Raw genomic sequence first — 26,368 nt, 5'->3', positions numbered from 1 at the left:
TGTCTTATAAAAACGATCCAAACTTTTCTATTCATACAGAGAGCCGCTGCAACTTCTTCTCTGGCCACCAAGGCTGAAGACAATCGAGCACCGGGAGCTTCCTAAAGAGTCTTGAGTGAGCTCTGGAGAGTCACTTGGATGTCGTTATTATTAGCTTTCTGCGCTAAAGTGGTTCTTCGCTTTATAAGCCGGACTAGCTTCAGGAACGGTCGTCAAGGTGGCATCCAAAACGATTTCGGTTAGGGCCGTGTGGAGGGAGGTTTCGCCACAACGGCCCTGAATTGCGGAGCATCAGCCACTAGGAAACCAGCCAAGACGTAAGCGGGTCAAGCATTCGCTGGGCGTTGTTTTCTTGATCAAGGAATCAATCGCTGAGACAGTGGATCTGGAGAGACCACAGGAGGTAAAGCGAAGACGTTGGTGGCTAGCCAGCGGTGATCCAGATGGAACTGGAAATTCGAGTGATGCATTGTTAATAGATCACCATTCAATCGAGGGTCGAAAACTTGAGGTGCGATGTCTGCCAAGAAATGAAGATGGAAAATGGTCGGTCAATCGTGAAGCGTTAAGCCAATACTGACGCTCCAGAGAGGAAACAGCAGCGAGTGCACAAGGCGGCTCTGTAACGTAACCTACTGCTGCCTGTGAGCCTCGTCACAGAATACGGCATCGCTGACTTCACGACAATTGAGGTCAGCTTTCAACGCAATCAGCATGAATCCAGTCGCATTCCAAGACGTCACATATAGTTAGAGCAGTTTCGCCAGCTGATCAACATACAGGACGTCAGTAAACTGTTATCCTGCGACTCCCCTCTTGTCAGAACCTTGTAATGAGACATCACAAGCCATCCACGTAGACAAAGCTCACGCGTCTTGAAGGAACTACAGAGTGGACAACAGTATTGACATGCCGACATAAGCTGCAATTAAGTCAACCTAGCAAACTCCTATGTTCTCCAATATCGATATCAAGTCCCGCGTGCGAAAGGGAATTAAGACAAACGGACATCGCTCAACTGTGACAGTGCGTCAAGAGAGGAGGACGCTGCTCGGCTGTGATGAAAAGGAGACTATGCGGCTTGTGAAGCATCTGGGATATATCGTAAGCGGCTTTCGCAGCACCCCCGCGTACAACTACTACATCATCAGCCGGGATCGCACGGTCAGCCAATGTAGAAGAATGACACGGTATCACAGTGAGAAGTGCATGCGTTGATCGCTGGAGGTTGACTCGCGTAATTTGTTGCGGAGCACGAGACTTCAAACCTTGCGGATCGATTGAATCTCAGTCTCGTCCTGCGAGGCTGACCTAAAGGAATTCAAGGGAGCAACTGGCCACCTCACGAAGGTAATTACCTGACATTCGTTAGTGTTGTTGAGACTTCGATCTTAGCCCCGTGACGTAGACCGGTACCGTGAGAGACTTGCCGAAATTCGATTGCTTCAAGATTCGCCGGTTCGTGAACGCGAGATCCGCAGATTGCAGGGCTGGGTCCAGAAAGGCAGAAGTAAGGGGGATATTGATGCAAGTGAAGGAACGACTGGGATTCAGTAACTCAAAGACCGTGTACAGACTTTATGAGGGAAAGGGTTGCTGGCGAATCTTGTGGAAGATCATCATGAAAGGGAATCTCACTGTTTCTTCGTATACGGTTATAGATCGGGGGAGTTGGTACCTGGGCTCCCTGGGTGCTGTGAGTGAGGGGAGGGGAGGCTGAGTAGAAGGGAGGGTGATAGGGAAACGGGACAATATCTTCGTAGTCTTGGGTGAGGTCGTTTAGGGGTTTGGATGCGTTTCGGTGGGGGAGTACTGCTTGGCCATCAGGGGTTAGTCACGTCTGCAGTTGCGAGATGGGACGGGGAGAAGGCCTGGTCAACTTAGAGGCTGAAGGGAATACGTCGAGGTTCATTTTGGCGTCTTGTTCACCATTTGGGTGTCTGTTGTGCAGTTATTCTGGATCAGTTCGTTGAGAAACCAGCCGGTTTGTTCGTTCTTAACACCATTGTGTTTCGCTCCCGGTGAGATTGGACGAGCGATTCTCGAGTACATCACCAGCAAAGACTGAACAGAATGAAGTGAAAGCTGGGGACATGATGTAAGGGAATTTGTCGAGGCTGAACAGCCATGGTAAGATGGCAAGTATGTTTGGCGCCTCAGATGAAGAAGTTGTTGCGAGAGTGCACTGGATTGGTCTACATCCGCTTCCGAGCGGACTAGATCCTCTGTATAGAGCATACCGCTCAGGAGGCTTTAGTGTCCTTGATGCTCACTTTTAGGCGAGAGGTCTTCTGAAGCTGATCTCACGTTCTGCCACTGTCAAAGCTCGCTAAAGGATCCAATCTGGTCTTGACAGTGGCAGCCAGAATGTCCAAATACTCAGACCCCACACTCCTCAATCAAATTTTCGCCTTTTCTCTTCTTCCATCATCGTCCACAAGAAAGCTCGCTCTTCTTCCACGTCTTCACAACATCGCACTTCGACCTACAACAGTCACGTACACATCAACATCGCCAGCAAGACCATCATGTCTATCGAGCTTCCTCCCGACCATCTCGAGGTCCTTGCCCTCCGCAACCGCATTCAGCATGTTGCAGAGGAGAATAAATATGTGAATGATGAAAATGATCATCTTCGTGAAAACAACGGCGAGCTCGCGTTAGAGAATGACGAGCTCAAGAAGGGTCTCGCTCTGGCGGAGCAACGACTCGAGCGCGTGACCGACTTTTGGCGGTCCGCCGAGGAGGAACTCACAAAGCAAATTGCTATCAACGAGGACCTAACCAAGCAGCTCGAGGCTGCAAAGTCGGAGCTCGCCAGCACCAAGCAAGCCCCCAAGTGAACTTGAAAAACTTCAAGTACAATCGTAAGTCAATACAAGATGCCACTAGACGTTGACGACATGACGGCTAACATATTACCAGGCCGCAAGAATTATCATCAGATTACCGCCATTAGGCAATAATTGACGACACCACCACGAGTACGGAAGAGCTGGATGGTAGTTAAATGGTTGTTCTCTTTGGGTGAGACTTGGTCGTTAGTGGAAACGAAGAAGGATGGGGAGAGGAAAGTTTGTCTTTAGACAGGCCATCAGTCAGATTTGGTTTTGCAATCGATCAGTCGTGAAGCCAGACGAAAGTGTCGAGTGAAAGTGTGCAATATTGTTCTCGTGCTCGCGATTTTTCTAATCCATTATTCATCGCGGCTTCATTACCCAGCGCAAAACACCATGATCTGCAGCCTGCACACTTTAATAACCAACGTCGACTTCATTTCTACGAGAAGAAAGGTGGAATACGCGTCGTGTCAAAATCAGAGGTTGGTTGAGAGCCACGCGACTTCATGTTGAGCACGTCGTCCTGCGGGGCCTGTTTCTCACAGTTTATGACGTAGCAACGTATTTTGCTTTTCTTCTCACAACAACAACGATAATACTTTCATCTCTCTACCTTCACCTCAGTTCCGCTATACCACAGCGGCTTTCTCGCTGCTTTTCCGTCAGAGTTTTCATCATCTTGCACAGTCGAACTCCTTCGCACCACGTGCGTTGATCGAAAGCACATACCTCCCGACAAACACATCGATGCCGAATACTGCCCTCACAGCTTCAACCGCCAACTTGTTCCCCGTGGCGGCGAGCACAGCTACCGCTCACGCAAAGCGCTGGAGGTGAAGCGGCTGAGGGTATTGTCGCAGCAGGGGAGGGCGCTGAAGTGCAAGGCGAAGTCGGCGCTGTCGACAACAATGAGGTAAGGCGCCCCATGCAGGCAGAACTTGTCAGCTCGCGATAGCGCTTCAGGCCAAGGGCAAATCCAGCCATGCGGATAATGACAGATCTCGGGGCACCGACGACGAGGCGGAGGACCAGTCAGCCATGGGCTGGAGAGAGGCTTCACAAAGTGGGATCAGTAACCTGAACAACATCAGGCTACGCTGGTCAAGCGCTCCTATCTCTTCAAGTCACCTAATCGTACTGACGATGATCTTTGAACAGGTTACGAGTCGAGATATCGAACTGCTTCACAGCGGACTGAATCGAAACGGGCGGAACTACAGAACCAGATCTCCACGTAAAGCGAACCAAGAAGAAAGGTTGAACTGAGGGAGTTGATGACAGTCTATTGGAGCAAAGGACTGAGTCGGTGAACAAGTGAACCGGGTATTTGGCCGGTAGTGGTGATATTTCTTTTCGGGCCCATGGAGATCAACACACCCTCACATTTGGCTGTATCCTATTGTTATGCTTATGCGAGGTGGTCACTGTCACGAAAGTTCGTATGTACATGCCCTCTGGTAGCGAAGATATGGCCAAGGCTTGAAGCTCATGGATGTTGCTCAACACATTCCAATTCCGCACTCATCCTACCCTCCTGATCCACTGTTCCCATCCTCCTGTCGCTTCCCTGAGAGTTGATACACAAGGTCTACTGCAATCGTGGTCTGCTATATTCCTCTTGAACCATATTTCAAACTCAACGCTGCGACGACTCTCATTTACAGAGTCACTCGGTCTGCTGAGAAACGGTTTGCCATCTTGGGCAGTTTAAGATGCGACTACTTGATTATTGCTATCAAGAAAACGCCTTTTTTTGTTTTGGGTATACCGACGATGCCTTGGTTACAAAAGTGTCATTGCTTACTTCCATACAAATCATCAACGTACGCACCATCACGACCGATTCGTACTCGTCCTATCAAGTAACGTCTTATACCACCTCTGATTCCCATTGAGATTCTTCATCTCTTGCCCCGTAGCATAAGCCGCTGCCGTCTTCCCATTCGCACACTTCGCCCTTGGATTCGCCCCATTCTTAAGCAAGACCTTCACCAACACTGCATTACCACTCAATATCGAAAACGCTAGTTTCGTTTTACCCGTAGTTTTTAGCCTATCAGCCTTAACGCCGTGTTTCATTAATAGAGCTACTATCTCATAGTTATCCTGCCTGCATACGATATGCAGGGAGGATCGTCTCTTTGTATCTCGTTCATCAGGGTCGGCGCCGTGCTGGAGTAGGACTTCCGTTATGGCGGGGTGTTAGTGGGATACTGCTGCGCAGAGGGCTGGTTCGCCTCCAACAGATTATAATGCCTTATTCTGCAGGAGGAGTTTCACGACGTCGAGATCGCCAGCGGAGATAGCATGCCAAAGAGCGGTTTAGGTATTACCGCTACCGCCGACATTGCCTGAGACCAAACCTTTCTGGAGAAGTAGTTTTGCACAGGAAGTGTGTCCATGGTACACCGCATACCACAGCGCAGTCAGTCTATGTATATCCCTGGTATTAGGATGGATTCTGGCGCTGGATAGGATGAATCTGATGATAGCTTCTTGGCCGCACTCTGCAGCGTGGGACAGAGCAGCCCGGCCTTCACTGTCGGTGATAAGAGTAGATATGTCTCTTCTTGCCAGAAGTTGGCTGATAAGGCGCTCATGGCCGCCTCGAGCAGCGAGACAGATTGCTGAGCGGGCCTGGTCGTGCATTGTTCCGGATGGAGCTTGGGCTAGTAGGGACCAGACCGACCCGGAATCTCCTGCTGAAGCGGCTTCTGCAAGTAATAACAGGCCGTTGCGCTCAACACCTGTACTGGCATCGGATAGTGCATCAGCCTGCCCTTCTTTATGTCATGACCTTCGGGAGATCGATGGGAGATGTAGCCGTATACACAAAGACCTCACGGGGTACTGTGTGAGATTAAAACTGTCCAAGTCAACCCACTCCAACTCATCAATCCTACATCTCTCAAAATGCTCCATCGTCAAATACACATCCCTCAAATGAACTGCAAGTAACTTATCCCTCGTCCCGATAGTCGTACAATGAAGAACGCAAAGACCCCGATCGGAGGTATCCTGCGCGATGAACGGAGCCTCCATATGCGCCCCCTTGTTAGTGATCGTGAATGGACTCATATAAGCCGTGAATGGATTCCACGGGATGATATTACCCGAGCCCCTGAAAGCAGCTGATGCCGGGGCAAGCAAACCGCCACGAGCAGCGATGGCCTTCCAAGCGAAGAGGCTGTGATCGTCTGACACGCGCATGATCTCCTCTTGAAGACGATAGAAGGCCTTGTCGCCCTCGCCGTAGAGGGGCATGTTGATCCCAAAGATACCCATGAGAGAATATGCGCCGTCTTCTTTTCTTGTTGTGACTCTGTCAGCTGCCCACGACATTCTCTGTGCGATGCTCGTCGTCTCTAGCTCTTCGCTATCACAGAGTATAGATTCTGGTATGTTCGTTCTTTGTGAGAGAACATGTACGAGACTTATCTTGGTACCCAACTCGCGCCAACCTTTGTCGAAGAAGATCATTGAACTTGGTGCAATGAGCTCTTGTAGTGTCCAACCTCTGGTGAACCATCTACTATTCGAGATTTCAGAGATGGTAGAAATATCTGCGAGGTACACGTAACAGATGCTGGCCTCTGATAGTACCGATACATCGAATTGATAGCTTCACTCAGTTCCGAACTGCTCGTCTTGTCGATACAGCAGGAATCGTCCTAGATATACTCAAAGCCATTTTCCCGTGCTACGCGACAGCAGCTCTCGAGCTTAGCGTAGCCCTTTTTCGACTTGGCGGTATCACGTCCCATGTCGTGGAAGAGGACTTCTTCCTGTTCCCAGGTATGGGAGAGAATGGCGTGGTCGTGCACATCGTCGTCGTTGAGGAACTCGAGTTGGATGGTTTGGGTGTTGACGAGGCGCATGACTGATGCATGCGCGGGGACTTGAGTTGAGATTGGTGATGACAATCGGTATGAAGGATAGCACCCTTGTTTGTTTCGGAGGCAGTGATTGGTTCGAGACACAGTTTCGTTCATGAGTTGGGGCCAAGTCTCACAGATGCGGGGAAGTGAACAGAGACTGTCCTGGGCTCGTCAAGCTACATCCTCTGTTAGAATTTCCCGGGAATGGCATATTCATTAACTCATGGAATAACAATGGGTCATAGGGATGTACGATTGACAACCGTTGGGTGATCTCGTGCGTTGAAGCAATGGAACGTTTGTCCTACATCGTATTGCTTGTCTCCGTTATGCGAAGTATGTATTTCCCCTTGGGAACCTTCATTGGACTATATGCCTCCGTATGAGCGTTAACAGAAAGGAAGGAATAGTCTACACAGTTGATAACATTTACCTTTCCTCTAGGTTAAGCTGCGCACAGTTGATAATCACCATTGACTGTTCTCGTGGTCCGTGCAGCGCACAGCAGACTTGGTGGTTATGAAGGCGAGAGAGAGATTAATGAGAACAGCCTAGACGGGGCCGAGTTCTGCGATATGGTGGCCTGCGGTGATGTTGTTCTGGTCGTGTTACATCCTAGCACTGGATGAGGGGATAAGGCGGGCGATAAGATAAGATAACACGAAGTTCATGTCAGCCAAAGAACTCCCAGTCTTGACCTTTATGTTCAGCTGCGCTAATTACCATTTTGGAATAGATTATCTTTCGGTTCTCAGTGATATTGGGTGCAAGGTAGGCAGATCTTCCTTTTATGGAGACGAGGAATTCACGAACATCGCACGTCGTCACGTGCACAATGTCCCACCGTCAAGGACTCAAGAGCCTGCACTTCGCAGAGAATAAAACAAATTACAAACTTTGAGTAAACTGACCTGGGGGAGCAAAATAGCATTAGACTTTGATATAGCATACTAAAATAATCTTTACAAAATATGTCCTAAGCTTATGCTAACTAACTTACCTAAAGTCTTTTATAACTTAGGATCAAGGCCTTAAGTTTTCTTGCCTCCCCTAGACTGACTGGTAGGGCATGAATACAGGGATAAAGTCAAACAAGTTACAGAAACGACTGACTGAGCCTCCCAGCGCTAAAGTGATCCTCGCGCAGAAAAGCCACGCAACTGAATACAGTAGAACCTCACAACACTACCTCTCGAGTTTTGTCTACGGGAGAGCTATAAAACGAACCCATGTCCTGTTGGCGTCGTGCATCTGATGTGCTGAGACATGGCGATTGGGCGCGCAGCCAAATCCTCGCTCTGGTCAATGACGTCCCCTGTGATTCTCGAGGCTGGCAGAGGACGCATAACATGTTTCGCCAGGATGGGATATTAAAGGACAAGACATGTTACGTTGCTTAGTGCTGAAACTGGTGCTTGTTCTCGCTGGTAGTGACCTGATGGTACTGGCTTGTGACAGTATCTTATCTGAGATGAAAATTCCAAGTCATAAGGTCAATCTGCTGATGGCGTTGTTGGGCGCGTCTTTCACTGGATGGAGCATAAATCACCAGTGCTTTACATCATGGAATGTTAACTCAGTGAACGTCTGACCATCTCATGTCAATTTGGTAATAGCATGATATGCACGTAAAGTTCTAGTTCCTATCAAACGTGTTGCTCTAAACACTGACGTTCTGTCCTCAGTCCCCATCGATTGCCGACACTCACGCGCATTGCATGAGATGGCGAAACCCTGGTTGCGGATGAGAATATGTAGCTATGCAGAGTGAGTGGTGATATGGAAGGATGTATTGTACATGTCTGCCGCTCAGTTAGTTGGTGTACGTACATGACCTCTGCGCTGATGAACTTACTGCTACTCTATACAGATTATGTTTCGTCGCTCTAGGGCGTTCGAAAGCCCTCGCTCCGTGTCGGTCGGGCTGGGTCATGGTTCGTAGGTTGCACCGGCGGGTGAATTGGTTGGTAAGGAGTCGTCGAGACAGCTGTGTCAAGATACTGAGCTTAGTTGCGCTGGATGAGAGGATCCATCAGCCGTTGGCCAACGGGACTGCTGCAACCTGCGCAGCACCATCCCAGACCTTGACGCTCTTTGTCTGCTCCTCGGTATCCATCTCATCACGCTTACGCTTCTCTCCCCGCGGCATCTCCTCCTCAGCCCGTGTCTTGAGACCAGCGAGTAATTGTCCAGCAATTCGCTCCGAGAAGCTCGCGTGCGGTTTGAATGGGACCTGGACGTGCTGTATCGCTGGCCAGACGAGGTTGTCCATGTCTTCGGTCGGGTTGTCGAGTGCGTGGAGAAGCTTCGAGGGGATGTCTGCTTGGAAGACGTGTGCGTGTGACGTGTCGGAGGCGTTGGTTACCAGCAATCGGACCTGGGGAATGAATTGTCAGTGGGATGAGGAACAAGGGAACAAGGTCTGGCATACGAAGAAGGTTTCTGGCGTCGTCTGGCCCTTCTGCCGTTGTAGTTGGGCAAGAGACAGCAGAACGCAGACCAAGTACGGATCCTCAAACCACAGCGCGGGAGTCAAGTCTCGTAATCGGCGCTGGTAGAGTCTCTCGGCCGGAAGGTTGCGGGCGCCAGGAATGGGATGGCGTCTGGGCCTGTTGGCTCGTTCCCGCTGTTTCACGAGGTCCTCGTACTGAAAGTGCCCAATAACCGGCCGCTGCTCGAAATTGTACACGTCGTTGGTCCGAAAGACTTCGCACTCGGGCGTATGGAGTCTGAGCTTTTTGTAGAGCAAGTGAGGTCGAAGTTGGGCGTTGATGATGCCGCGAGCACGCATCAACTTGCTGAAGCAAGCGAACCTGCCTGAGGCGAACCGGCCGTTTATCAGCCGTGGAACAAGTCGCGAGAGGTCCGAGTCGGTGTCGTTACTGGGTGAGGGCGGTGGCGATGGTGGGAGGGAGGGAGGGAGAGCAGCCGAGTCGACGTGATTGAACTGGCAGTGTAGAACTTGGAGGTGCTTGCGAGTCCAGAAAAGAGGGTGAACATGGAAACGCGGGTTCTCGACGCAAAGTCTATGCAGCGACTTTGTTATCGGCGTCTGTTCCTCCATCGTGCGCGCATCGGAATGTCGGTGCTGGCGAGGATGTTTTCTGTTTGGCACACGCGACTGAGAATGAATGACGCGACATGAATTTCGTGGGGGCGGGGTGGAGCTAACTTTCTCCGCTCATTACTTAACGACGTTGATTGGCTAGTGTCAGCTTTAGGCCCAAGGTCTCCTGTAAACCCACTGCAATTTGCCCTGTTAGAGTCAAACCCCGCCTCGCTTACCTAGTTACCTTAGGTCTCCTCGTTTCGCGAACTGCTCATCGTGCACGGCGCCAGTTCTTCGGCTCCGCTTTTATTCCGCATCAAGCCTTTAATACTAGAAGATTCTGAAGAAACAGGTCAATTGTTAAATCTTGATGCCTGCAAGAAGAGTTGCCATTCAATTACATTACATAGAGAGCTTTACCAATCAAGGATGTGATTGGGGAATCACGGCTGTGCAAAACCCTCATCCGCATCGCCTAATGATCCATCGCCATTCCTACCATGCCCTGAATATTTTCCAAGACGCCACGTCTCCCCCTTTTATCACTCAAGTCAAACCAGTAGGTTGCCGTCACCTTGAGTGGCTCAGATGGACCGTCTCCGGCTTGCAAGTCTTCAATGTGCCCCTCCGTTATATGGAACTCTAAAAAGCACACATAGTGGCTCGTGGCATTGATGACGATTGTCCTGCTTGAGTTAGTAACTACCCTCGTAGTTCGATTCAAAAGCCAGACACCTACCGTTCATTGTTGAGCTGTTCCTCCATAGGTCTGAGTCTGGCCAACATGGCCTCGCAAGTCATCTGAGCCAGGCACTCATCCGAAATCTTGGGCTTGCCATGATCAACAACGAGCCGTCTCTTAGCCTCAAGTAGTGCAATCGCAACGTTCGGCTCTGTAGATAGTCCCCCCTCGACTTTGAGGCTCAACCCACCATCGTCAATGCCAACAAACTGTTTTTCCAATTCAGATATGTCAGAGACGATGCGACGTCGCTCGGGGCGAAAGTCAACTACACGTGATGACCGGGGAGCTTGCGTGTAGTACAGTAAGTGGCGCAATACTCGTGTGATCAGAAGAACAGCACTGTCCTCGGCGGGAAGCTCTTGAGTCGGTTCTGGCTCGGTGTAACTTGGACCGCCAGATCCGTCACTGCCAGCTGACGGACTAGACCGGTCTTCAGGATTGCTGCTAGAAATCTGGAAGCCGGCCGAGTTGACGTATCCTTCACGAGCCGTACTTCGTCGAACTCTTTTTGCTTCTGGTGTTCCTTCGTTGCTCGAAACTACACGGGGACGAGGGTAGTGCTTGACAGATGCCAACGCAGCCCACATTTCACCGAGAGAAAAACCATACTCGCTAATCAGGAAGTGAGTGCTGTAGTGCATCAGACTCGGGTCAGGTCCATTGAGAAAATCTTGGACCTCCTGAGATTCTGGCCGACCTTCATTTCCCCTGTGTCTTATGTATGCGGGTAGCACGTTGTGAGCTGTCAGCGAGACGATGACCTGGCAGGCTAACAGCTGGCGGCGGCCCCAGTTGCTGCCGGAGGCCTGGAGGTCGTCGATGGTGATTGCGGTATTTGCTAGTTTTATCTCGGCCTTGAGCTGGGCGTCATATACGTTCGCAGATGTCACTGTGTCGAAATATCGGGTAGACATTTTGATCCTCTACTGTCGCAGATTAAACAAGTCGTCTAAATTTAGGAAATGTTAGACTAAGTTCATCAAAAGGCGCCCTAAATTTATGACATTTTACCTGAGGCTTTTTGTCCGCTAGGATCAAGTAACGTTTTCTTACGGTCCGGAGACGACGTTAAGATACAGATGAAAGTAAGAAGATATGCCTTGAGCTACTGGTTGTACGATCGGTGGTTGCGCTGGTTAAGAGCGCAAGCAGGCGAGAGTCGATGCTTGTCAGGCAAGGTTACAAAAGTCCAAAAAGGGTTAAATAGAAAAAGAAAGAACTTGTTTCTGATGAGGGCATCCAAAGAAAGATTGAAGGAAGAGCATCCATAGCGTAGACCAAAATCCCAGTGTTTTTGTTTATGGGATTCAAAGAGTCGACCGTGAATCGATGTGAATGAGGAAGACAGCGCTTGGACTCGCCAGTGAGCCCGATGTAGATAAGATAAGCGAGGTGGATCCCCTGTCAATCTACAGGGTAGTCAATAGGGCCAGAATATCATGAACAGCGTACTTTGATTAGGGCGAGTTGCTGTACAAATCGCGCTATTTGACCTTGGCTACTGCTTTTTTTACCTGTTTGCCTTAATCTTATTGTTTGTCCTGATGTTTTATAATCAGTCTTCTTTGTTAGCATTACAGTGGTGGTTGCATATTGCGAATCACTTATTTGAACATCCTGAACAAGTACCCTCAAGTTCGATAACACTCGGGTACCTACGGCAGCAGTTAGAGCACTCATCGACTCTTGATCTGTCACGTCATCATCTCGAAAACACGGGACAGCCTGCTTCCCGCCTTCGAGAACAAACAATTCAGCTTCAACCCTGAGCTCACCGATGCCTCCCTCCTCGAAATCAACACCTTCGTCAAAAGTCCCGATCCAGAACAGTCCAATATAAGTAAGCAGTTCCTGGTTGGCAAGTACGGTGTAAACCTCGAAGAGCTTTGGGCTGCTTTCGCAGCTGTCACGGCCTACAAGCAGACCGATACTGTTACCAGTAACGATGATACAACTACAAGTGATCAAGGAACTTCCCCGCTGAAGAGGCCTCGACGAAGCACGGCACCTATCAACTATGCTTACTCCGGCGAAACATTCGGACCTGACGACTCTGGCCCCAGTCGCTCAGCCAGGCGATGGTAGCTCGTATCAAGGGTCGATATTTGTATGACCTGAAGGAGAGCGTGTTCCCACACAGCCACCGACAGTGACGGCGACCGAGTGGTTCGACCTAGGCCAGAAAAATAGGAGCTTTCGTGCTCAAGAACGTCTGCAGCTTGATCAGATTTACCAAGGGGGAGCCAAAATATAACTTGGCAGAGTAAGACTGAGTTTAGGATACTAAAATAAACTTATTAGATAATCTCCTAAAATTATATTAACTTACCTAAGACTTATTCCTAAGATAATACTGACTTACCTAAGCTTCTTATTACTTAGAATCAAGGTCTGGTGTTTTCTTGCCTCTATTAAACACACGTTCCACATTGCATGGTTCTCGATTGCTGTTCTGAGCTCTTGACAAAACCAGTCACCAGAACCAGTCAAATCCAAGAACACCGCAATGTAAACCCATAACTCATAGCCACTTTATACTATTATGCTCCTCCTACGGCGTTCTGATCTGTTAGGGTTTCGCAAGGTCTGTTTTAATGAGTGTATTATAGAACCCTTTCTTTCTTTCGGCCATGTCTGGAAAAGTGATTGATACGACATAGTCTGGCAAAAGCTTCCAAGATTGTCGCAGAAAGGTGGATCTGTGGCTTTAGCTATTTATTCATAGCTTAATAACCTTTCAGGAAGAGACTCCAGTTGCGATTATGCCCACTGTACTCAGTTCCAAAGCCGTCTGAAGGGACATCAAGGGCATAAAGATACCTGATCTGCTGATGAGAAGCTCCCCGGAAATGATTGGTGGACCTCCCGCCGTTTCAGATAATGCCGGTTATCCGGACACACAAGCCGCCTTATCGTCCTCTCCTGTCAAACATTTTAGCGTGGTTCGGTAAGGTAATTTTGGCGAACCTGAAACTGCCCACGTAATGTTAGCGGCAAAACAAGCTTTCCTGTCTCTGTAAGCGCTGATTGATTGAGATGAGGGGCGGGAAAATGGCCAGACATCTAAAGCGGCCTGGACAAAGAAAACATCCATCTTTAGCCGGTAGCATATTCTCCGTATTTAGGCAATGTAAGAGTAAATGTACACAACATTGACAATAATATACATATTTGTTTGAAGACTTTCATGGCAGAGATAGGCAGATGAAAGACGCTTCAGATTTCATGGTCTGCAATTAGCGTACCATCTTTCAAGGCACCCCACCGTTCCTGTCGATTGCTGGCGTTCCTGTAAACCTCGCTCTGGAATGATGCAACGTACATTCTTTAAACGAAGTCTGGGCTTTCAGGTCGGAGTAGACGGCAACGGCAGTCCTTCGCGACACGTTATTCTGAGCCCCTCGAATTTAACAAGAACCTCAAAACTACCAACATGCGTTGTGTCTAGCTGTGCCGTCTTCCCGTCACCCCTGTTTGTTACTGGGATGGTAAAGACTTGCTAGAGAGCTTGAAAGTAATGCTGATCCGCTCGATGAGAGGGCTGATCGCGTTCGATGTTAAGAGCCTAGCTTTAAATCTATACTTAATGGAGCTGAGCTGTTATACATCCAGCTGAAGCACTCTCTAACTCTTCATTCATTCATTTTTCGCTCATTGTTGTTTCTTTTCTACATTCACTTCAACTTGCCTAGGAATCTCCTAAATTCCTTTACTAAGACAAAATTAACCTTTCGTTTCAAAATCTATCATAAACTCATTACTGCGCAATATGCTCTTCTCAATTATTCTTTCTGTCCTTGCTGCTCATGCCGGCCTGGCGCTCGGCGATACATCCGTTACTGTCAACACCAACAAGAGACTCCAGGTCATTGATGGCTTTGGTGTCTCCGAGGCCTACGGCCATGCCAAGCAATTCCAAAATCTTGGCCCCGGACCACAGAAAGAGGGCCTGGATCTTCTCTTCAACACTACAACCGGCGCCGGCCTATCCATCATCCGGAACAAAATCGGCTGCGATGACTCCAACTCCATCACGAGCACCAACACCGACAACCCCGCGAAGCAGCCTGTTTTCCATTTTGACGGCGACGATGATGGTCAGGTATGGTTCAGCAAACAGGCCATGCGCTACGGTGTAGAGACTATCTACGCCAATGCCTGGTCTGCGCCTCTATACATGAAGTCGGCCAAGAGTATGGGTCGTCTCTGCGGTACACCTGGTGTGTCATGCGCATCTGGAGATTGGAGACATCGTTACGTTGAGATAATAGTCCAATACCTCTCATATTACAAGGAGGCTGGCATCCCTGTATCGCACGTTGGCTTCCTTAATGAGGGCGATGGCTCGGACTTTATGCTCTCATCTGCCGAGCAGGCTGCAGATGTTATTCCTCTTCTGCACAGTGCTTTGAATTCCAAGGGACTTGGCGATATCAAGATGACGTGCTGTGACAACATCGGTTGGAAGTCGCAGATGGAGTACACCGCGAAGCTGGCTGAGCTTGGGGTGGAGAGCTATCTGTCTGTCATCACCTCGCACGAGTACTCCAGCAGCCCTGACCAGCCTATGAACACTACTTTGCCAACTTGGATGTCCGAGGGAGCTGCCAATGACCAGGCGTTTGCCACTGCTTGGTACGTCAACGGAGGTTCCAACGAAGGCTTCACGTGGGCAGTCAAGATCGCGCAAGGTATCGTCAATGCTGATCTTTCGGCCTATATCTACTGGGAGGGCGTTGAGACTAACAACCGAGGGTCTCTTTCTCATGTTATCGACACGGATGGCACCAAGTTTACCATATCCTCGATTCTCTGGGCTATTGCTCACTGGTCGCGCCACATTCGCCCTGGCGCACATAGGCTTTCAACTTCAGGTGTTGTTCAAGATACTATCGTTGGTGCGTTTGAAAACGTGGATGGGAGTGTCGTCTTGGTTCTTACCAACACTGGCACTGCTGCTCAGACAGTCGACCTGGGCGTCACAGGAAGTACTTTCTCAACAGCTCAGGCTTTCACTTCGGATGATGAGGCACAGATGGTAAATACCAAGGTGACTGTGTCCGACAATCGTGTCAAGGTTACAGTCCCGGTGCACGGTGTTGTCACTGTGAAGCTCACAACCGCAAAGAGCTCGAATCCGGTGTCAACTGCTATTTCTTTGCAATCTGCTCCCACTCCCGCTAGTGATGAGCACAGCTCGGTTCGCCAAAAGCCGTCTTCAACAACACTCTCGATCGTCAGAGCTCCAACCCACGCTCAGGCTACCTCTGTAGTCGAGTCCGCCAAGGCGACAAAATACCCCGCGCCGGCCGTAACGCCCAAGAGTTCCAAGAAGAGCGCTGCGAAGAAGGATTCCCACCGATCGCACAGCACGCATATTGCCGCTCATCGTCGATGTGGTCATGGTAGTCACCGTCGTGGTCACTGCACCAAGTAGTCTCTCTAGCAGGAAATGCTGTTGTTCTTACTAGAGGCATAGCTAGCTTTCACTATTGTATAGCATCCAGGCTATTGATTAAGCAGTAGTATTCTTTTCAGCCCTTTATTTCACTTGTATTTATCTTCTGCGCACGGGATGTGCTTGGAAATATGTGTCTTTTGCTGGCCTGCTCAAGACAAGTAGCTAGCTATTTACATCTGGATGTATAGCATGGCTTGATAATCCACACATTGATCACAAGGCTAAAATAAAGTGATTCATGATTGAAGCGTTTGTTAGTGAAGTGACTTATCGATATCATGACTAACCTTGTTAATTCCTGTAAAGTCTTAGCTCTGTAGATACATCAGGGCCATCAACACCATGGCCACTATGAACTCTTACCTCCTTGCGGAGACCAGGAAGTCGATGATACATTAATTTGTGGCAACCATCTAGGATCCCTAATAAAAGCTTCCTCTTCTGTATGAAGAGCGAGGTTGAACGCGGCCCCAAAAGTGTTTAGACGGAAGCAAGGCTGAGGAGGTTGAGCAAAACTAGTATAGGGAAGGCGCTGGTTGGCTCTATGCATCACAGCGATTTATTGGCGCGGCTTTGTAATTGCGCAGAGTATTTTACGGAAGTCTTTAAGACTGGTACGGACTCATGGATCATAGGATCTACATCCTCGTACAATGAAAGAGAAGACAGGCTATTTGCTCGGCTATGGCAAAGATCCCCTGGAACAAAAGTAAATAGGTTAGTGCGGGGATGGGAAATCTGGGGTTGTGTAGATCAAGTTATCCGATCCAATCACTCGGCTTAAGCTTAGCGCTTAGCGCCCTTCTAAGCATAACGTGAGAACCTTATATTCTTATTCAGAAACGATCTTCAACAGAGAGGTCATGGCGAAAGTGGGACATTTCCGCAGGTCCAGCTATAAGAAGGCACATACTTTGCACTCCAAATTTCAATCCCAGTCCATCAGAGCAACTTATCTCGTCACATCTTCTTTCACAATGCTATCTATACTCAATCCATCCATCATTCTCGGCGCTCTGGCGGTGTTGCCGATCCTCACCTCTGGGTCGCCTACCCCTGCCATACGAGCTGGGGCTGAAGCTGCCAAGAGGAAGATTAGTTGCAATTCCAATTATCAAGGTTACGCCTTTCTCTACTTCAGCAACCGTGATGAAAACATTTATCTGGCTGCCAGCAACGGAAACGACGCCCTGTCCTTCACGGAGCTCAACAATGGGAAGCCCATCTTGAAATCTACAAAAGGGGACGGTGGAGTCCGCGATCCCTTCATCTTGAGGTCACATGAGGGGGACAAATTCTACATCCTCGCGACTGATCTTTGTATCGGCTGCGGTACGAGCTGGGGAGACGCTCAACGCTTTGGCAGCCGATATCTCGAGATCTGGGAGTCAAAAGACCTTATCACGTGGAGTGCCCAGCGTCATGTTGAGGTATCGCCAGATAATTACGGCAATACCTGGGCACCCGAGGCTTATTATGATGATGATCTTAAGACCTATGTTGTCTACTGGGCTTCTGGCATTTATGACAATGAAGCAAACCCCGATCATAACCCTACTGCATACCAGCGGATGGTCTATGCTACCACGGATGACTTTATAACCTTCAGCGAGCCAAAGGTCTGGCAAGACGAACCACCCAATGGCCGGATTGACTCTACCGTTATCAAGGAGGACGGAATCTATTATCGTTTCACAAAGGCTACTATCAATGGCTGTGCGGATATCGTGCAGGAAAGCAGTACGTCGTTGACTGCAGGTTTGGATGACTGGCACATGATAGCCAGTTGCATTGGAAAGAATGCTGGAACGCAAGAGGTGGAGGGCCCTTCGATCTTCAAGACCAACTGCAAGGATGTCAATGGTGCTAGATATATCCTCTTGGCTGATGAATTTGGCGGTAATGGTTATGTTCCACTGGAGTCAACTGATCTGGCTGGTGGGCAGTGGACATTGAGGAAGGGTTACAATTACCCCGAGTCTCCTCGTCATGGTACCATCATTCCTCTGACGTTGGAGGAATTGGAAGGCATCCAGAAGGCTTTTGTCGATGCCACTTGAGTGGCACAATGTTTAGTAGCTGCGTATTTAGTTATTGCTTTTTGGGGCTTGGAGATACACACAGTCAAAATATACATATTCTGAAGCACAAACAATCTCTCATCCGTTGAAATCTCTTTCAGAGGCCCATACTGCAAAATGACACGGATTTTCTTGATGAATTTCGAAGAAATGGGCTAGCAATTGCATATGCACTGCAGAAGCGCCACCGGCCGCGAGATCAAAGTCATTGGACCGTGATTCTTCCAAGTTGTATGACAATCATTGAAGCAGTTCGCGCAACTTTATGACTTGGTAGAATTTTCTGTCCAGCCAATGATCAATTACTTATTCAAGGCTTCGTTCACGTTCTGGCTCAGAGGACCAAACATCACAAAAGGCTACCTGAACAACTAAGTTGCCAGTAAGGAAGCCTTTTCGCAGGATTGTCGATTCGATACCGGTGACGTTGCCCCTTCTCCGCTGAGGGCGCTTCCAGAGTAGAGAGAGTCTGTAAAAGATTCACACGGGACGTCGCGTAAGGAGCTGTAAACCTTCCTTCATGTATCATGACGCAAAGCAGCAGTATTGAATCAACACAGCAATTTATGGCTTGTTATTGGGTCCGAAGGACGCCAGCAAGTAAAAACATGAGTTCCCCCAGAAACTTACTAAAGAGATGAAACCTGGAGTCCATTGGAATTAAAGCCATAAGTCCCCGTTTATCTATCTCCTCGCCACATTGCCCTTGCTATTGGAATACCCTCAATAATTTGTCCATGTCTTAAATTAGACATCCTTGCGCTGATTACATCCTCATGGGGTCTAATACACTGAAGGTCAAATAGCTTGACCAGTGAACGTGCCAGCCTTAAATACGCTAAAGCTTTCTCACTCAGTTTTATGCCAGAAGATGCATTTTCTGAATATGACGAAGAAACTTTTAAGTCCTATGTAGAAAAAGATGTCTCGACCTCCACTAAAGAAGAGCTAATCCGATTCAAAATGATTGAATGACATCCAAGTCTCATACCAAGGGAGAATGTCCTTAGTCCAAGGTCGATGCTAATGGCTTCCGTTTCTGACGCCTCATCCTCATTGTCATATGCAGTTTCCTTCTCTTACTGCCCAGCTTCAATCAGTTGTGTCTACACCCTTTAGCTCTTTACAAAAGCAGCAATCTCCTGTTTCTTTTAAGCTTCAGTCTCTTCCTCGTCAGATCAATCTGTCTCACAACCTGAGAGTTCTCACCATGAGAAGACAGATCGGCAGAAATGGCAAAGAAGTGGCAAGGCTGGCTGTTTTGGAGATCGAGCGACGCAATGAGCTTGTGTATACCCATGTCAATGTCTCCAAGCTAGCACATTTACGGCCAAGCCCTACAGTCCAATCAGTTTTGGAGTTGTTGCCTTGGCGCTTATAGAAAAAATCAGGAAGAAAAGTTGATGGCTGACCAAATCAGGCTGCGGTAGGAGCGGGGTTCAAAATCACAAACATCCTTCACATTCTCATCGCAAAGATACTGGCACAATATTGCCTGTCATGTCTAACCCCCACGACTACATAGTGGGCTGGATTTGCGCCCTTCGCATTGAATACGTTGCTGCCAAAACGTTCCTCGACGAAAAGCACGCCCCACCAGAATCTGTATCCACAAACGATAACAATATCTATACCCTAGGCAAGATCGGGAAACATAATACCGTGATCGCCGTTCTCCCCCAAGGAGAATATGGCATAGCACCCGCCGCTGGCGTGGCAAGAGATATGCTCCATAGCTTTCCTAATATTAGGATTGGCTTGATGGTTGGTATCGGTGGCGGTGCGCCTAGTCCGAAACATGATATCCGTCTTGGGGATATCGTCGTGAGTGCTTCTGGCAATGGAAAGCACGGCGGTGTATTCAATTTTGATCATGGAAAAGTCATACAAAATCAACCATTCCAAGAGTCAGGATTTCTAAATCAGCCGCCTACGATTCTGCGAGCAGCTATGCAGGGACTTAGGGCTGACCATGAGGCCGAAGGGCATCAGCTTGAACGATTCATCAACGACATTTTAGACAAGAAACCGAGACTGCGCAAAACGTATGGACGGCCTCAGGGAATTACTGATCGACTGTACCAACCTGGGGTGCTTCACCAGCCGAATGACGAGCCCAACTGTGACCTTTGCAGCAACGACCCATCGAGCCTTAAAGTCCGCGCCGAAAGGACCAGCGGCGAGGATAATCTGTCAATCCACTACGGTCTGATCGCGTCATCGGACAAGCTAATGAAGGACGCTATGACTCGTGATGAATTTGCGAAGAAAGGTGTCCTTTGCTTCGAAACAGAAGCAGCTGGCCTGGTGAACCACTTTCCATGTCTGGTGATTCGTGGCATCTGTGACTATGCCGACACGCATAAGAACGACGATTGGCAAGGCTACGCAGCTATGGCGGCTGCTGCATACGCCAAGGACCTTCTCAGTCAGATCCATCCAAATAGGGCAGAAGTTGAGAAGAAGATCAGTGAGGTTTTGTCTGGTTAGTTAAACTTTATTGATAACCGACAAGAATGACTGAGACGGCCAATTCATATACTAGGCATATCTGACTCTCTGACTATGTTGCGGTAGCTAACGTGTTATGATCTTTATAGACGTACAGAACGAGGTCACAGCTACATCCAGAAAGGCTGACACGATCATTCGACACCATCAAATCCAGAAACACAAAGATGTGTTAGACTGGCTGACCCTGGCTGATTATAGTCTCTTTCAGAGCGACAATATTGGGAGACGGCAGCCAGGAACCGGCCAATGGCTTCTCAATTCACCACAATTCTGCAATTGGCGGGATAACCCTAATCAGACCCTCTTCTGTCCAGGCATCCCAGGCGCTGGCAAAACAATTCTCACCTCGATCATAATCGACAGCTTGGAAACACTATTTCTAGATAACAATAGTGTTGGTCTTGCATATGTTTATTGCAACTTTCGGCGCCAAGACGAGCAAACGGCCAGGGAGCTTCTGGCGAGCGTTCTAAAACAACTTCTACAAAGTCTACCAACTTTACCAGAGAGCATCCAATCACTCCACAGAATGGGGTCACGGCCTTCATTGGACGCCATCTCAAGTACCCTCCTGTGCGTCGCTAAACTCTTTTCAAGAGTCTTTGTCGTCATCGATGCTCTCGATGAATGTCGGGCATCTGATGGCAGTCGGGCAAGGTTCTTAAACGAGATCTTTGATCTGCAATCAAAATGTCAAATCAACATCTTCGCCACTTCTAGACCAATACTCGACGTCATAAGTATATTTGCGAATCGTGTTTCTCTCGAAATACGTGCTACAGACGATGATGTCCGCATGTTCGTCCGCGGCCACATGCCGCAATTGCCCGAGTTCTTCAGCCAACAAGGACTTGAAGAAGATGTTACAAGCCAAATAGTACGCTCGGTGCAAGGAATGTAAGTGACCTCTCCTTCGAGACAAGAGTGCAATGCTGAAACGTTTAGGTTCCTTCTGGCCCAACTACATCTTGACTCTCTACGTGACAGGACTTCAGTCGCCGCCGTCTATAAGGCTCTTAAACAACTACCAAGCGGCTCAGATGCATACTACCACGCATACGAGATAGCCATGGGGCGAGTAATGAGCCAGTTGCCAGGCCACAAAGGCTTGGCTGTGCAAGTTCTGTCATGGATCACCTGTGCAAAGAGACCACTTACCGTTAAAGAGCTTCGACACGCCCTTGCTGTCGAGGTCGGCACCAACGAGCTCAATATAGATGCGTTACCAGACACTAGTATCATAGTGCAAGTTTGTATCGGACTCGTCACGATTGATGAAAGCGACGGCATTATCCGACTGGCCCATTACACGACGCAGGAATACTTTGAGAAGACACAGACGACCTGGTTTCCGAAAGCTGACAGCTATATCACAACAACCTGTGTTACCTATTTAAGTTTCCGTGCTTTCAAAAGCGGGTATTGTGAAAGTGACACGCTGTATCTCTACGCCGCAAACAACTGGGCTTTCCACGCTCGCAATGCTGCCACTATCTGTGAGGGCGTCATTGACTTTCTTGAGTCAGGTCCAAATGTAGAATCCTCAGCCCAAGTATGTATGAGACCCGAATTGGTTACATGGACATCTAAGGAAGGTCAACGTGTCCACAGGAGGGCAAGGGGGCTACATCTTGCAGCCTACTTTGGGGCCACAGCGGAAACGCGAATCTTACTCCTTACGAATGATGTTGAACTGAAGGAAGGCTACGGTCGAACAGCAATATTCTATGCAGCTCGAACTGGTCACGAAGCTGTCATGAACCTGCTTCTCGACAGTGGTGCAAAGGCTGACTTGCAAGACAATGGGGGAAATACCCCGCTATCGTTTGCGGCTGCTTATGGGCACGAAGGGTGTACAAAATTATTGCTTGCACAAGGTGTCAAGACAGATACAATGGATTGTCTCCGGCGGACCCCACTGTGTTATGCGTGTGAGAATGGACATAACGCTGTGATTCGTCTACTTCTTGAAGCCGGTGCCGATGTTAACTGGGATGGAGATGGCTCCTACACACCAGTATGGCATGCAGTCAACATGGATCACATCACCACGGTCCAGCTACTCCTCGAAAATGGGGCCAGTGCCAACTCGGAGCTTATCGGTGGAGAATCGGCGCTGTCGATTGCATCCAAATGGGGGAACCAGGCAATGGTCAAGCTGCTTCTCGAGAATGGCGCTCAAGTCGACTCTAACGACCGTTGGGGCAACACAGCCCTGGAATGTGCAGCCCGTTATTACCACATTCCCATCCTTCTGCTACTTCTCCATCATAGTAAGAGTATCAACTTGAAAGATCTTCGCCGAAAAGCGCCGCCATCGCGTGTAGCTAAACATGGAGATCCGGAAGTTATCAAGATGCTCCTTGAAAATAGCATGAAGTTCCTCTTAAAAAGTAACTTTGGCCGCGCTCCACTGGCATGTGCAGTCGACCGCGCTCTAAAGGAGGTTTCCGATACGCTGGCAAGGTTGCGTAAACCTAATCCAGGCCCACCAAGCAAAGCTCCCTCCCTCGCCTTTTCCAGAACTGTACCAAAAGGAACATTCAAGTGGAAATCGCTCCTTGCGGATACCTTCACAGTTCATAAGGAATTGTCAAATCCAAAGCGTTTGCATCAGGATGATGGTACATTGTCTGCCGCTGTTCCTTCCAAAACACAGCGAATTTAGGTGGCTATACAGGAGTTAACAAAGCTCGAATAACTTAACGAAAACCCCGTAACTGCGGTTATTGCCATGTTGTTTCCATTGGACGATGATCAATAGTTGATTGTGGGAATTTCAATGCTGAAAAGGTTCATAGTGGTGAAGAGTGAGGATTATTCATCCTTTTAAGCACAGTAAAAGGTTTGCAGGTAAATGGGAATATCTGTTAGGTGGAGAGTTATCGAAGAACAGATTATAAGTAGATGATTCTTAGTTGCACCGCCGCGCGAACTTATACGTATCCATCTAACTAAGGGTGTGCAATAGTTAAAACCAATGTCCAAACAAAGAGTCGAAAAAGACCAGTTGTTCCTTGTAATATTAGTACCTTTGCAGATTATACGCTTCGTACATGTTAAATTCAAATCATATTAAGGCTGTAATGGCTTTATTATCCAGACTCACATGAACTCACTAATCCTCGCTAGCCTCCCCCTTCTCCTCAACAGTCATGGGTGGGAGGGTTCGCGTTAAACAAGTATCCCGCAGGTTTCAACTTTGGTATAGTGTTACTGGTTGTCTAAGTTTGTATTTCACTGTATAATAGAGGGATATTCCAGTTCTATAAAGAGACAAAGCCTTGAATATCTTGTCAAGAAATAAATAAGTCTCCCTTTATCTATTACAATTACCCCGTCACATTGCATGTAGATTAGCGTTAATACTTTGTTGTCTTACATCAACGCTCACAGGGTAGAGATCTAATCCTTGCACAGAGCACGTCCTCATGAAGTCTAGTACGCTGGAGTTCAATAAGCTTGACCAATGAACATGCAGTCTCAAGTGCACTAAAGCTGTCTCTCACGAGATTTTGCGAATATCACGATGAGTCCTCTATAAGAAGGGACATCTCAACATCCACCAGAAAAACGGCCAATTCGACTCAGCAAGCTATAGCTAGAAGTGCGCTGGCCCTATGTTACACCGCGTGGTCGAAGAACAAAATTTCATCGTAGTTGCATTCCTATTGGCACCTACTTTGCCGCGTATAACGCGAGAATCTGCTTCCCCACAACAAACAAACCAGACCAAGAGCACAACCAACCTTTGCAGCATCTCAAGCAATCAACCTTGGAATCATGAACCCATTCACCCTGCACTAGAATAAGGAACCAACTCCTCCGAAATACAGAGCACCAGTTACAAATGTCAAAAACCCATCGGCTGGTCACCATGCGAATGCGCTGACTGCCAGAATGGTTTCTACGTCGTCAGGGAGCAACATAGCCCAGGCCTTTCCTACCACCGCAGGCTTTCGGATGCTGAAGCAAAGTGCAACGCCCGCTCAGTCGTGGGAGATATCCATCGCCGGCGATCCCTACTTAGCAAACGGATTGATGTCTAGTGATATCTCGCCAAGTCGGTGGAAGAAGCGAAGCCAAGAAAGATAGCAGTATCACTAAAGGAAGCAGCACCGGAGCTGGGGGGGGGGGGGCCAACAATGGCTTCTTCCGCGATATACATACATGCACGCCAGAAGTCCAACTCGGAGACGTCAACTCCTACTAACCTGGTTGAACGTGCAAGTCATCAAGACCGATCTTGCAGTGCTTTTTGCTCTGCTTCACTACAGGACTGCCTACACTCCCCAGTCCTGGGCGGCTTTTAATAGTAGGCAGTTCACTCTCGGCTGGGCAGCTGAGTACTTTGACGTCGGCTTCTTTGCCAAATGCTTCGTCATGTATGGAGATCGACATGGATCACTGGTGGACTGGGAAGCAAAGGCTGCACACCGGGCTGATACTTTTGGGTATCCCAGAGTCATGTTGGTTCTGGAAGTGCAGGCCTACCTTCTCGAGGTTCTCTGCAATGTCGTCGACAAGATCCTGGAAGGGGTAGATCCTCTACAACCCCCAGGAGCCGAAAAGTGGTACCACCTCGTCAGTCACGAAGCCTTCCGAGAGACAGGCGCAGTGGGGTTTTGGTCTACCTACACCAACCAGGCCTTCTCACATCCACCGATGTTCAACTGCGACTACCTACTCACGCTCGCAAAGTCTCGCCTGTATGTGGCTGGAGATCATCTATGGTACCTGCAGTGCGACAGCGCGTACATGAGAAGACATGTCAAGATGATGTTTGCAACTCAGATCTTTAAGAAGCCTTCAGAACACCAGAGAGCTATGATGCTTTTACAGCGCGTTATTCTCGAGATCCAGACTTACTGTTGGTGGCCATGGATTGAAGTGGAGTGTATGCATGTTGGTGCAGTGCAGTAGAGAATTTCTGGGAATCGATTAGGGGATTCTCAAGAGAGGACTTGATATAGAGTGTTATTCATCATGGAGCATAGTGTCACGTAAAAGATAGCGGATGCATAAATCGTTTACAGTTTTGTATTTTCTGCTCCACCCCTTCTACCTCACGCTACGGTATCCAGATCGTTTTCTTGAAATGATATGCAGCAACGTGGAGCCCCATGGCTTCTTCCGTTGCCATCAACTGACCCTGACGAGCGCCCAACGGATTTCTCGGTAAGAGTCAAGATCGCCCAAGACATGTTCGCACCTCGTAGGAATAGCCTCCGAGCATCATGGTATGCTCTCTATTCGCATTAGGTGCCGCAATGTCCGCAGTTGCGGCCAGGAAAACCCCAAACATCCTTCTCAGGCGTAGAGCACTTTGGGCATCGAGTGCCGGTCATGACATTATCAGTTGGAGCTTGAGAAGGCATTTTTAAGGTATAATATTGGGTGTTGGTAAGTTTGCAAGTGTGTGATGTAGTAGTGAATGGTGTTGGTGTGTGTGAAAGATGAGATGGGATGGGGATAATTGATGCGAGTTGAGCGGATTGAGCGAGGGTTGTGTATTAGATGAGACGCTTAGCTTGTCAATTGTTCAAAATGACATCTCTGTGTCAGAGCAATGTTCCAGATAAATGTTCACTGCCCCGTTACTTATTCCCGTCATGAATCAGGTATGTTCAAACCTTATTCAGTCATGGGTACTTCAGAACATCACTATCAATGCAACTGCCGAGACAAAACCACCCGTGAATCAGCTACACATGGCCTTAGTCGCCGGTTATTCATGGAGCATGAGCGCTTGATCAGCGTGTTAATGTTGTTGTGCATTTTGTGAGAGGATGATTCAGCT

At 48.5% G+C, this 26,368-nt stretch overlaps 8 protein-coding genes across 8 annotated transcripts; 5 read left to right on the top strand and 3 right to left on the bottom strand.

Moving 5' to 3' along the window:
- Nucleotides 1-2,528: 2,528 nt before the first annotated feature.
- Nucleotides 2,529-2,801, top strand: FOBCDRAFT_97060 (uncharacterized protein; the record flags this gene model as incomplete). The annotated part of the gene is made up of 1 exon (XM_031193080.3): nt 2,529-2,801. A coding segment is annotated over one exon (273 nt), but the record flags the coding sequence as incomplete, so codon positions are not given.
- Nucleotides 2,802-4,673: 1,872 nt separating this feature from the next.
- On the bottom strand, nt 4,674-6,718 carry FOBCDRAFT_245523 (ankyrin repeat-containing domain protein; the record flags this gene model as incomplete). Its single annotated transcript, XM_059610695.1, has 7 exons — nt 4,674-4,901; nt 4,932-5,012; nt 5,055-5,077; nt 5,174-5,592; nt 5,638-6,433; nt 6,469-6,511; nt 6,545-6,718. The coding sequence occupies 7 exons, from the start codon at nt 6,716-6,718 to the stop codon at nt 4,674-4,676; spliced, it is 1,764 nt and encodes a 587-aa protein (XP_059466298.1).
- A 1,586-nt stretch (nt 6,719-8,304) lies between these two features.
- FOBCDRAFT_254277 (uncharacterized protein) lies at nt 8,305-11,430 on the bottom strand. Its single transcript, XM_031193078.3, has 4 exons — nt 10,507-11,430; nt 9,150-9,744; nt 8,574-9,095; nt 8,305-8,520 (listed from the first exon to the last, which is right to left on the bottom strand). The coding sequence occupies exons 1-3, from the start codon at nt 11,424-11,426 to the stop codon at nt 8,751-8,753; spliced, it is 1,860 nt and encodes a 619-aa protein (XP_031031924.3). The 5' UTR covers nt 11,427-11,430; the 3' UTR covers nt 8,305-8,520; nt 8,574-8,750.
- A 611-nt stretch (nt 11,431-12,041) lies between these two features.
- FOBCDRAFT_208853 (uncharacterized protein) lies at nt 12,042-12,947 on the bottom strand (the record flags this gene model as incomplete). Its single annotated transcript, XM_059609251.1, has 4 exons — nt 12,042-12,053; nt 12,172-12,466; nt 12,538-12,795; nt 12,934-12,947. The coding sequence occupies 4 exons, from the start codon at nt 12,945-12,947 to the stop codon at nt 12,042-12,044; spliced, it is 579 nt and encodes a 192-aa protein (XP_059466297.1).
- Nucleotides 12,948-14,281: 1,334 nt separating this feature from the next.
- Nucleotides 14,282-16,017, top strand: FOBCDRAFT_254276 (glycoside hydrolase family 5 protein; the record flags this gene model as incomplete). Its single annotated transcript, XM_059611107.1, has 2 exons — nt 14,282-15,652; nt 15,709-16,017. The coding sequence occupies 2 exons, from the start codon at nt 14,282-14,284 to the stop codon at nt 15,919-15,921; spliced, it is 1,584 nt and encodes a 527-aa protein (XP_059466296.1). The 3' UTR covers nt 15,922-16,017.
- A 933-nt stretch (nt 16,018-16,950) lies between these two features.
- FOBCDRAFT_208851 (glycosyl hydrolase) lies at nt 16,951-18,033 on the top strand (the record flags this gene model as incomplete). Its single annotated transcript, XM_031193074.2, has 1 exon — nt 16,951-18,033. The coding sequence occupies one exon, from the start codon at nt 16,951-16,953 to the stop codon at nt 18,031-18,033; it is 1,083 nt and encodes a 360-aa protein (XP_031031920.2).
- A 1,521-nt stretch (nt 18,034-19,554) lies between these two features.
- Nucleotides 19,555-23,236, top strand: FOBCDRAFT_281814 (uncharacterized protein; the record flags this gene model as incomplete). Its single annotated transcript, XM_054707664.1, has 3 exons — nt 19,555-20,539; nt 20,655-21,465; nt 21,514-23,236. The coding sequence occupies 3 exons, from the start codon at nt 19,555-19,557 to the stop codon at nt 23,234-23,236; spliced, it is 3,519 nt and encodes a 1,172-aa protein (XP_054563639.1).
- Nucleotides 23,237-24,738: 1,502 nt separating this feature from the next.
- On the top strand, nt 24,739-25,491 carry FOBCDRAFT_281813 (uncharacterized protein; the record flags this gene model as incomplete). The annotated part of the gene is made up of 1 exon (XM_054707663.1): nt 24,739-25,491. One exon carries the CDS (start codon nt 24,739-24,741, stop codon nt 25,489-25,491), a length of 753 nt encoding a protein of 250 aa, XP_054563638.1.
- Nucleotides 25,492-26,368: the final 877 nt, after the last annotated feature.

Source organism: Fusarium oxysporum, chromosome XI (genome assembly GCF_013085055.1).
Source record: "Fusarium oxysporum Fo47 chromosome XI, complete sequence".
NCBI classification, from domain to species: Eukaryota; Fungi; Ascomycota; class Sordariomycetes; order Hypocreales; family Nectriaceae; genus Fusarium; species Fusarium oxysporum.
Note: the sequence above shows the minus strand (reverse complement) of the source record. Positions and strands in the feature narration are given on the sequence as shown.